The sequence below is a fragment of the Pongo pygmaeus genome, chromosome 11, assembly GCF_028885625.2.
Source record: "Pongo pygmaeus isolate AG05252 chromosome 11, NHGRI_mPonPyg2-v2.0_pri, whole genome shotgun sequence".
NCBI lineage: Eukaryota > Metazoa > Chordata > Mammalia > Primates > Hominidae > Pongo > Pongo pygmaeus.
Window position 1 is genome coordinate 48,874,401 of NC_072384.2, and position 11,932 is coordinate 48,886,332.

At 40.2% G+C, this 11,932-nt stretch overlaps 1 protein-coding gene across 3 annotated transcripts in view; it reads left to right on the plus strand.

Annotated features, from left to right (window-relative positions):
* Positions 1 to 10,031, plus strand: part of LYPD6 (LY6/PLAUR domain containing 6) — a 141,942-nt gene extending 131,911 nt beyond the window's left edge. For all 3 annotated transcript variants that reach the window (XM_054479039.2, XM_054479040.2, XM_063647462.1), the window contains 2 exons: positions 5,032 to 5,162; positions 7,015 to 10,031. In XM_054479039.2, the coding sequence (XP_054335014.1) occupies positions 5,032 to 5,162; positions 7,015 to 7,182 (299 nt within the window). In that variant the 3' untranslated portion in view covers positions 7,183 to 10,031. The remainder of the gene's footprint in view (positions 1 to 5,031; positions 5,163 to 7,014) is intronic.
* Positions 10,032 to 11,932: the final 1,901 nt, after the last annotated feature.

Here is an 11,932-nt window from a genome sequence, read left to right on the forward strand (position 1 = left end):
ACTTTAGTACATCTATACCATGGAATACTACTCAGCAATAAAAGTTAACAAACTCTTAAAAATTAGCAAACCCAGTGAATGAGACTGAGTGAAAATGCCCAGTTCCAAAATATTACATGTTGTGTGACTCATTTATATAACATTCTCAAAATGACAAAATTATAGAAATGCAGTTCCGTTTAGTGGTTGCCAAGGGTTAGGGAAGGGGTGGGGGCAGGAGGGAAGAGGGTGTGACTATAAAAGGTCAACATGAGGGATCCTTATGACTGTGGAGAAGTTCTGTATCTTGATTGGGTTAATGTCGATATCACAGTTGTGATATTATACCATAGTTTTGCAGTTGTTACCATTTGGGGAAACTAGGTAAAAGGTGTAGAGGATCTCCTATTATTAATATTCCTTACAAATGCATGGGAATCTACAGTTATCTCAAAATAATAGGTTAAATTAAAAAAAAAACAGTTTAAAAACAAAAAGTCAATTGTTTTGATCAGGAACCATGATCTAGAAGAAAAGCCAGATATCCCAAATGAGAAAGTTAAGAAGGACTGAGGCAACATGGAGAAGAGAGAAGATTAACATTGACCTGGTTGGGAGGAAGATCAGGAAGATTTCACAGAATTTATCACATTTGGATTGAGCCTTGAAGAATATCAGGTGTCCAGGAGTAGAAGATAGGAAAAAATATGCAGACCATGCTAAGGATGCACATTTTTCATCGTGCATGGTCAAAAGTTGTGGTACTATGTCTCAAGGTATATACGAGGCAATGAGGAGATAGTTTGGAGCCTCCATCAAGGAGAACCGTGAGTAATGAGGGCTGACTTTCAAATGCCAGGCTCTGAGTTAGAAATTAAATTAATTGATGATTCTATCAGGGAAGCGCAGTTACTCCAATGCACTTGACACACAGCTTCAGGAGCAGAGAGAGCAATGGCCTATTCCCAAGCCACTCAGGCAGGCCAAATAAGCCTAGTAATTCAGCAATCAGGATTCTTTGACAATTAGGTGGCATTCATGCTTTTGTGCATGGTGAGTTGCATGTCAGAGACAAAGAAAACAAGAAACAATGAGGTCCGGATTGAGGAAATGGAAAATGGAATAGAAAAGACCAGATGGTTAATGGAGACATTTCAGAAGACTTGGAGACTCCTAGATTAGGGAGAGAAGTCAGCTGATTCCAGATTTCTAGTTCAAGTTACTGGAGAAGATGGAGTTACAATATCCCAGGAGGTCACTTCTTGAGATAGACACATGTGAAGATAAAAAGATGCAAGAGGGAGGGAGATAATGTGTTGGGTTGAGACACATTAGGTGTGAGGTGATGCTGGAAGTGTCCAGAAAATAGTTGGTAATTTGGTTCTACAGTTCAGGAGAAAGAGTCAGACTGAACACATGGCATGAGAAGTTTGATGAGGCCACTTGAGTGAGAAGAGTTTCAAGGACAGAACACGAGAGAATATTGACTTTCATATTAGGGAAAGTGTTGAAAGTGGAGAGAACAGAGATTAGGAGAACATCTGGAAGACAGAACTCTGAAGTCTAGGATGGAAAGTCCCACAGACAAGATTATCCATAGTAGAGTCCCAGAGTCACAAAGAGATCCTACAGGGTCAGACATGGGAAAAGGGCATGGAATTTGATGCGTAGGGAACAGTCGTTGCAGGGGCGTAGTGTGGCAGAAGTGAAGAGCTGTGTGAACAGTAAGGAATGGGGGCAGGGAGAGAGCAGGCAGCTGCGACTGGCCTTTCATTTTTAAATATAATTCATAATGTTACTATTAAAGTATTTTCCTCCCTTTAATTTTCTTGCACCTGGAGAATTATTCTCTAGCATCATGTTTATCAACCTGTATGTTTGTGAAGAAACTAAAACAAGCAGAACCATGAAGAATAATTGAGTGGCAGGAAAGCCTTTTATAAGAAAGTTGGACATTTGTAATGTCTCAATTCAAATCATCTTATGTATGTTTTGTTTAAATATAGTTTCTGTTATTAAAAACAATATTGGTGGGTAAATGAAAGTTTGCCATTTAGCTTTGGATTACTTTTAACTTTCAGAACTAGATTATGAACTCTGTGTGCATGCGTGCACATGGGTGTGAATTTCATAAAAATTATATTTTCCAATTGTTGATGAAGTTCTCTTTCCCATTTCTGATTTTAGTTGAATGCCTGTGGATCTAATAGTAAAACACTTCTGTTTCACAACCTCTGGGAATACCATGTAGTTGTGGAATATGAGATTTTAGAGACTGAAACTAACCTGGTGGAAATTCAAATTCATCTTTTATCTTTTAGATAAAAGCCTTTGAAATTCTTTTAGTGTGAAGTTATCAGCAGGCTTGATTCTCATATTACCTCATTACTAACCCAAGGAGTTTTCCAAATGCATGGAGAACAATGCTCTGTGGCTGAAACTAGGATTTTATCACTACTCCAGTCCAGTGATAAGCCAAATGTGGCCCACCTAGTTCTACTTGGGAAATTCTGCCTGCTCACCCCAATATACCTTTGGAGATCACGAGATCACAACACATATAGAAGGTTCTCATAAATTGTGCACTGAAGAAACCTGTTCAACTTTATTTGAGCATTTTCAAAACTTCTTAAACCACAGAACCTTTTTCCACGTTAACATTTCATAACTCACCTAGGGTTTTTGTAAGATAAGAAGTGGAATAAATGCTTTTGAAGGATTGATGCTTCAGCACCGAGGTCTGTACTGCTAGAAGTGATGGCAGTGTTCTCCATATATTTTTGTTTCATGGATTGGACTGGGTGAAATACAAGAAAAAATTCTGACTGCACTGATCTCCCTTCTACCCCCAGAATGGCAAAAAATCAGCTTATTAGGTACTAAGGTTTTGCATGTTTTCCTGAAAAATTATTTTTATCAGTTGTTGCATCTACTTTCATTCAATGGAATACGCTCTTCATTATGTATAAGATATTTTGTTAAAGATAGAAAAGTATGAACAAAGAAGTAGTCATATCATGTTCACCAATTGTTATTTTAAGGCTTACTTATAAAACAGGATAATTCACTACTTGGGGGAAAAGGCTAATTTCCAAAACTGCAGCTATGTAGTGATTTACTTATTCCATAAGCCTATGATCTTATCTGCTCGGATTTACATTTGGAGCGGTAAAACCTCTGGCAGCTGCTCTTAGCTGTCTGCATGAAGAGGAGATGGGAGATAAGAACATTCCTGATTTTATTGCTTTCTAGAACATTTGAAGTTGGGGTGGGGGTGGGAAAGATGAACCTATTGTGACCATAAATGTCCATCGAGTCTGATACCAAAGAAGTAAACCAGTCCTCTTAGAAGATGTGGTAAATCTCCCAGGCCACTGGCCTCCATTTGTCAAAACCTGTTAAGGCTTAAAAAAGAGGAGAGCTACTGCCTCTTCTTCAACAGAAAAGCAATCATTCCAATGTTAAGATAGTTTAGGGCTTTGGGAGAATTATTGCCAGGTAGAAAACTTTCAACTATTCTTATTGTGAGCTCCCCAGATGACCTTACCCTACTTCCAAAGAGCTCTGTAGGACCCTGGGCAATTGGAGCAAGCTTCAGCCCACTCCAACTAACGATTCCAGCCAGGATGCAGTGTGGGACAGCATTTAGGGGAGGGTGTTGACACAGACTCTGCCCAGGCACACCCGCCAATAGCATCACCACTGGGAAAGTGGCAGCTCTTTGTACGATTTAATTGGAGACCATTTGGGATTCCTGTCAGGTGAGGGTCTCTAGGAAGACTGTTAAAACCCCTGAATTTTGATGACTTCCAGGATATGTTGATAGGTCTGTATTAGCTCATTCTCAAGACCTAAAATTTTCTTGCGCTTTCTTCTTTGGACATTAGTTCTTCAGTTAAAAGCTGCCAAAATCATGACAGAATCTGGTGGGGGGGAGGAATTTTTATTGCCTAATAAATAATCTCATAGGAGGTCATAATTCCATATTAGCCACTAAATATCTGAAATGTATAATGCATGCAAAGTTGGACCCAAGATGTAGATGAAAAACAGTTCGGTGACATTTCTTAAGAATTATTCATTTTCTTTTTTAATGTGAAAGTAGAGCAAGAACATTCTCCTAAATCCCAGACTTAGAGAGCTGAACATTGCCCGGAGGCCTTAAAGAATTACATTGACAGAGCCATTTTTCTTTAGTTTTTAAATTACACATAAAAAGTTCCCCTAAAGAATTTTGGAAGAGATCTCAAGCTTTCAGATTCATTAGACTTAGAGGGACCTCTGGAAACTCCCATCATGGTCTTCATCTGTTGTCCTAGGAAGACACTGAAATCATGCTAGGGAGAAACAAAGCTCCTCAGTTTTGGAAAAATGTTTATTATTGTTTCAGTCTTCCTCTGTAATGTACCCTGGACCCAGCTATGCTCATTGGCACAAAGTTTTAAATTGTTCTGCTCTTGTGAATAGCTGCTTCCCCCAACACACACACACACACACACACACACACACACACACACACACACACACACACACACACACACACACACACACACACACACACACACACACACACACACACACACACACACACACACACACACACACACACACACCAGCCACTGCTGTAGTGTTTTATCTCCTTGAGGACTACTGTTACCTGCCTAACTCATTTTAACCCTGAGTTCTTTGAACCTCTTTGTCCTTTCATCTTCCTTAAAATTGCTATGACTCCCCGCAAAACCACTCATCCCCTAAAAATAAAAATCAGTCCAGTGGCAAAGTTTGTTGAAAGGCAAGGAGAAACCAGTGTGTCTTGGTTTATGGGAATAATGCTGGGCAGAGAAATCAATATTCTTTGAAGGCTGTCCTCCTACCATGGCAAAGTGGAGCTCTCCAAGGAGGTCTTTGGAGTTGGACATAAACTCAAAGCAGTGCACATCTTACGTGCTATTAGGTCTTTTCTGGAATGATAATGCTGACATTCCTGTTATTTTCCTTTTAGGCAGGTTGGGCCAACATTTCCCATTTCAAATATATTTTCTCTGTTGACAGAGACCAGATACTGCTACACTCAGCACACAATGGAAGTCACAGGAAACAGTATCTCAGTCACCAAACGCTGTGTCCCACTGGAAGAGTGCTTATCCACTGGCTGCAGAGACTCCGAGCATGAAGGCCACAAGGTCTGGGCAACAGAGCAAGTGACCAGTACTACATAGCCAGCTGCCTTCTCTTCAGACATCTGCCAGTACTCATGAGCAGATTCTTACTCCCCCATGAAGGCTGTCTTTTGACTGTCTTTATGCTCTATGAAAAGACGCTTCCTTTCGTGTTTGCTCTAAAAGAATACACGTTTATACCAGAGCATAGGACAACTGATATAAATTGTGTAAACACACATCAGGAGGGTATTCAGTGTTATTTTAAACCCTTTCTTCACTCACAGGAAAGTAATAAAGCTACCAGAAAAAAGAGGAGCAAGGGACCAGTTATGTCCATCACAGTGAAGCTTTGCAGATGTACCCAGTTCATTCATCACAGGAGGACCGAGGCAATTCAGCTTTGATAACTTTATGTAAAGTAGGGCTCATGTTGTGACTGGGATGTCAGTTTGGGGAGGGTCTCCACTGGCTCTTGAGTTATTTGATAGGTGACGAGAGACCCATCTTGTGTGTTTGCTTAAGCTTCACCTGGTACCTGTAGAAGCCTGTATACGGAAACACATGGTGCCTATATACAGAAGCACTCAGTGTAAAATGAGCTTGGGAGGCAACTTTGAAGGGGCATATAAAGAATCACAGAAAGGCAGCCTTGCCCTCTATATGTGTGTCTATACGTGTGACCTTAACATATCAGGCTTTGGCCTTTATTTAGCAGCTGAACACTTCTCCTGCAGGTGGCCTTCCTGGTGGTTTGGGCAATGTCCAGCACTGTCAGTAAGGGCTTATTTTTCAAGCAACCTCTTGAATACACTAATAATTAAAATTTTAAATATAATCTGCCTATTCTGCTCCTGGTTCAAAATGAGTAAAACCAAAGGCTTTCCCTGACCTCTCCAGCAAATTGGACTTGATTCTGAGGAGTTACTGTGGCCTCTTTACTAAGGAGAAAGTTAAGGATTAGAGAAGTTGGGTCATATGCTTGGTCACACAGCTGGTAAGTGACAGGCACAGAATTCCAGCTCACCTCTGGTTTGGAGTCTACCTCTGCAACATTATACTGTCTTCTGGCACATGTCACTGTGACTAAAGACTCAAATCCCTGCAGGAAGATGACTGTATAGAATATTATTAATAACCATCCTAGTGGTTATTAGTGACTAGGAATCACTTGGGAATCTTGTTAAAATGTAGTTCTAATTCTTTGTCTGGGGCAAGGTTTGAGATTCTGCACTTGTAACAAACTCCCAGCTGATGTTGGAGCTGCTGGTTTGTAGTTTGTGTAGCCATGCTCCAAGAAAATTTTTGTCACTAACTCTGTGGGTTTATTTCTTTCTAATGATCCATGAGTAAGCTGGTGTAAAGCAGGAGTAACTGCATGAATGAAAACCCTTCAAACATTAACTCACCCAATGAGAATGGAGACACTTATGCAAACAGTTCTATGAAAGTCAGTACTCAAGTTTAAATTACCCGGGTTGTTGCCACTTGACTCTCACTTGAAAACTTGGCAAATGAAGGCTTACCCTCTCTTCCTCAAGTAGTCAGAAAGAGCCTCATGGAAAAAGAAGGACGAGTTTTGTTATTCCCATTTTAAGGGTGAAATAACTGAGGCCCAGGAAGGGTACACACCTTTGTAAGAATTGTATGGGTGGAGGGTGTCAAAAACAAAACCTAGATCTCTTGAAATGTTGACCAGATTGCTTCTAGAAGAAATATTATCCCCAGCCTTCCTGAACATAGAGTTGGCATTTCCTTTATAGATTAGGTAATTTTTACTTGCATCTTGCCATGTGGGCCACAATGCCTTCAAAAACCCCGCCTCCTTCCAAGACATGCTGGCTTCTCATTATCTTTTTTTCCTCCTTTCTTTCAGGTCTGCACTTCTTGTTGTGAAGGAAATATCTGTAACTTGCCACTGCCCCGAAATGAAACTGATGCCACATTTGCCACGACGTCACCTATAAATCAGACAAATGGGCACCCACGCTGTATGTCAGTGATAGTGTCCTGCTTGTGGTTGTGGTTAGGGCTCATGTTATAGCAGCTCAATGGCTCCATGTGTTAGTAGCGATCCATGGGGATCTCAATGGTCCACAGTCCTGCATGAGTCATTGGCCTGACGGTAATTACACATGTGAGACACAACACTCTTGGAGGTCATCACAGCCAAGCATTGCCACTTATCATGAGGAATAAATGTTGCTTCATTGTAGCCATTTTGAGTCTAACCGAGACTCATCAAAGCCTTCTGTCAGTACAGCCCAAGTTCCATACCATAAACCTTTGTTTTCATTCCAAGAAGTAGTTCTGCATTTATCAAGATCTGGGGTTCTTAATTTGGAAGAATACATGCATGAGATGCAGTAGGTCCTGAGACTCTAAGATATTAGGAGTATGTTATAGGGGCATGTATAGATGTGGGCTTTTCAGGAGAAAAGTAACCATTGGTTTAAATATAATCATGAGTTCATTTGTAGCTTTAGAATTTTAAAACATTGACTCCAAACTGAATGGACTATTTCCTTGGAAATTCTGACTGAGTCCCTGGAAGAGTAGTAATTCCAACAATTCCAGCCATTTGTTCAATTAATTTTCCCAACATTCTTCTCCCAGTGCTGGGAATCACATTCCCTCTGTTCTGTGCAGAAGACAAAAAGGCAATCATGAAAGTTTGTTATATTTGTGGGGGTGCCTGAAGGAGGATTTTCCTCAACTTAATGGAGCCACTGTCCATAAAGTGGCTGTGTTATCTATTCATATAATTGGTGAGATCGGCCTTCTCCTTGACTTGGCACCTAATTATGCTTCATGAGATCCTAGATTCCACCTGAGTCAATTGTGTCCAGAGCCCCAAACCAGGATGGAGTTGTTTTCCCCAGATAGGGGGTTCTATTCAGCCATAGATAATCTAGACAGAGGATTTCAGAATGAAAGGAAAAATGTGTGGAGATTAGTCCTAGTTCATTCTGAGGGCCGACTAAGTGGCTCAGCCAGCTTCTTACTCCATCTGCAGTTCATACTGCCAAAGAGCTCCCACTTCCAAATCCCCAGCGACTTTATGGAGAAGATTCTGCATTAAATTGTCTTTAGAATGATAGGGAAGCAAGCATAATATGCAATGATGAGGAGAAAGTAGACCAGTGAGGTGATTGCAAGACTAGCAAGGAGACTCAATGGGAAGTTCTTATTTCTTTTAGATATTGCTTTTGAAGTAGATGGTAAAATTTTTGTCATCCTTCCTGTATTTTTTTGTACCCCAAGTTACAATTTTTCTTCTTCCTTGTAAATAATTTAAACAGTATTTATTTTTGTAAGGCATAACTAGAAACTAAAATATATTCTAAAAAATTCATTATTCTGAACAAAGTGATCAAATTAGAATACATATTTTTCAACAGTGGTAGAGCTTTTAATATATGTTTATTGAAAGTTATCTATAATACTTGCACCAGTTTTGAAAAAAGTTAACATGTGAGCAAGAGCAATATGTTTGTCTCAAGGATTTTTCTCATGGTTTCCTCAGTGATGGTATCCCGGAATTATTCAGGTAGTGACCATCACTGGTCTAAGTTTCTGTGCAGGGTTTTGGGATGTGTTTGTGTGAAACTTGGTAGAACCGTGGCGAATAAAGAGGACAGTGTTGTCAGGGTCCATCTGCCCTCCATAGAAAAATGTCTCTGGCTCATAAAATGAGACTCCCTCGGGGACTAAATATGAACTGACAGCAGTAACTCTGATACAGAATAATCTAAATTGCATCAAATGGCCTTAATTCAGAGTTTGTTAGGCTTATCAATATGTTGCTTTTAATTGGGGTGGGAAAGTAGAGGGAGAGAAAGCACGACATTTATTAAGCACCTCGTGTGTGCCAGGCACTATGCTAAGCACTTTACATAAGTTAGGATTAATCCCTGCAAGAATCCTATAAGGAATGTTACTAGTATTTACACTTTCGAAATGAAGGTACCAAAACTCAAACGCAATGTTGTGAAGCTGTTTCCTTCAGATTCAGGTTGCGTGGGATGAGGTGGGATTGAAGAGGAAAGAAAGGTGGAATTATCCCCCTAGGAAGACTTTCAGGCCTGACTTCATGGGAATTCATCCATCTTATCATGTGGAGTTTATCTCACCCTGCTGTTGCAGGATGCCATTTGCATGTGTCCCCAGATGATGTTTTTTCTTTGGGGAGTAGGGGTTTGGCTTCCTCATTCATCCCTCTTGCTGAAAGAGGAGATAGTTGATGTTGCATCTAAAGATGCTATAAGACAATGAAAATTTGATGTTGTACATACCTACAAGTACCATTTTTGTGCATGATTACACTCCACTGACATCTTCCAAGTACTGCATGTGACTGAATAAGAAACAAGAAAGTGACCACACCAAAGCCTCCCTGGCTGGTGTACAGGGATCAGGTCCACAGTGGTGCAGATTCAACCACCACCCAGGGAGTGCTTGCGGACTCTGCATAGATGTTGCTGCATGCATCCCATGTGCCTGTCAGAATGGCTGTGTTTAATTCTCTTGAAAGAAAGTGATTTGCTCACTATCCCCAGCCTCAAGGAGCCAAGGAAGAGTCATTCACGTGGAAGGTCCAGGACTGGTCAGCCATCTGACTTTTCTACCACATTAAATTCTCCATTACATCTCACCATTGGTAATGGCTTAAGTATAAAGAGCCATGATGTGTATATTAAGCTATGTGCCACATATTTATTTTTAGACTCTCCACAGCATTCATGTCAATATGAGATTAATGCCTAAACTTTGTAAATATTGTACATTTTGTAAATCAATGAATAAAGGTTTTGAGTGTATCTTACCAGGCTCCTCCCTGCAAATGCACATGTCAGTCAATGATTAATGCACCCAGGTTACGTACAAGGCACTGGGCTTAGAACCACAGGGAACTTCCTTCCAGAGGCTCGCTTTCTAGTTGTATAGACAAGAATACATGCATGAGAAGATAGAAGACAATTCACCCATGCCAAATGATTCATACAGGCTGTTTAAGTACTGCAGAAAATAAAAGAAGGAAATACTGTCACCAGACTTTTCAATAAAGTCTACAGCTTCCCAAGAGCATGTCTTTGTTAAATCAGGAAATATAAAAATTATGTGTGTATGTGTATGTATATATATATACCACCCTATTAACTATTTTTAAATCTTATTCTATTTTGGGGGTTGTGTTAATGATGATACACCAGAAAAGATTTTCTCTTGATGGTTTCTTCAACAGGAAACAAATATTGGAATAGTGTACATGTCATTTTTATCTATACAATGAATTTATTATATTTTTCTTTGTAAAGTGATAGACATTGAAAGCAAGCTTGAAAAATGTCAGCTTGTTTGTGATTCCTGATTATTCTTCTCCTCCTCGTTTTTTTGTTTTGCTTTTTTGAGACAGCAGGGTCTTGCTATGTTGTCCAGGCTGGAATGCAGTGTCACCATCATGGCTCACTGCAGCCTCAAACTCCTGGGCTCAAGTGATATCCTCCTGCCTCAGCCTCCCAAGTAGCTGGGACTACAGTATAGGCATGTGCCACCACACCTGGCTAGGTTTTAATAAAATGTCTTGCAGAGACAGGATCCAACTATGTTGCCCAGCCTGGCCTCAAACTCTGAGGCTCAAGCAATCCTCCTACCTCAGCCTCCCAAAGTTCTGAGATTATAGGTGTGAGCCACTGCACCCAACCTCTGGTTATTTAATTACCTATGTTTTGAAATTTCCAGGGAAATCTTTTCCACAAAGTTATATGTTTTCTCTTGGTCTGAATCAGTGACACAGTTGGTCACTGATGCTCCTTAAAGTGTGGTACTTACATGAAGATAGCTCTTATTGCTCATCTCCGTGAATAGTTCTGTCTTTAATGTAAATGGTACTGCAGGTGGACTGTGCTTTTAGAAAATTTGATTTTGAAGTTATAGACTTACATATTTACTTAATGTGGGTTTTTGTTTGTTTGTTTGCTTGTTTGAGACAGAGTCTCACTGTTGTCGCCAGGCTGGAGTGCAGTGGCACGATCTCACACTTACTGCAACTTCTGCCTCCTGGGTGCAAGCGATTCTCCTGCCTCAGCCTCCCGAGTAGCTGGGATTACAGGTGTCCACCACCACGCCCAGCTAATTTTTGTGTTTTTAGTGGAGACAGGGTTTCACCATGTTGGCCAGGATGGTCTCAATCTCCTGACCTCATGATCCGCCCGTCTCGGCCTCCCAGAGGGGTTTTAAAAGAAATTCTTCACTTTATAAATGTATTTCGTATCCCTTTCCTAACACATTTTTAAGATTTTATTTACAAACAAAATTTAGTGCATGCGAGCTCTGTAAAAGTTAGAAGTGGTGCCTTGGCTGTGTTACAGTATCTTTTATCTGAAATACTTAGAGCACTTACAAATGTTTTTATAACTTTCCTTTAACTTACCTACTAGGAGTGAAGTACATGAAAACACTGAGAATCTGTTATGAATTCTCATTGTAACCGGGGGCACTTGAACTTAAAGATTCAGGTATTTTTCTAAGATTGCACAGGAACTTGGGGCAGGACTAAGGCGTGGACGTGAAGCATCATGACCTTACCTTGGGGCATTCTTCACTGGAGTCTACTGAAAACAGGCCTATGATTTTTTTTTTAAAAAAGTAAACATTTCTGACATAATTTGGTGTGACAAAACCAATGCAGATTTCCAAAATGTCTTTCAAATGAAGCCTTCACTTTCAGCAGTTACTCTCTCTAGCTATTTTTAAAAATTATGGCCTCTCTCATTAGCAATTACTATTATCTT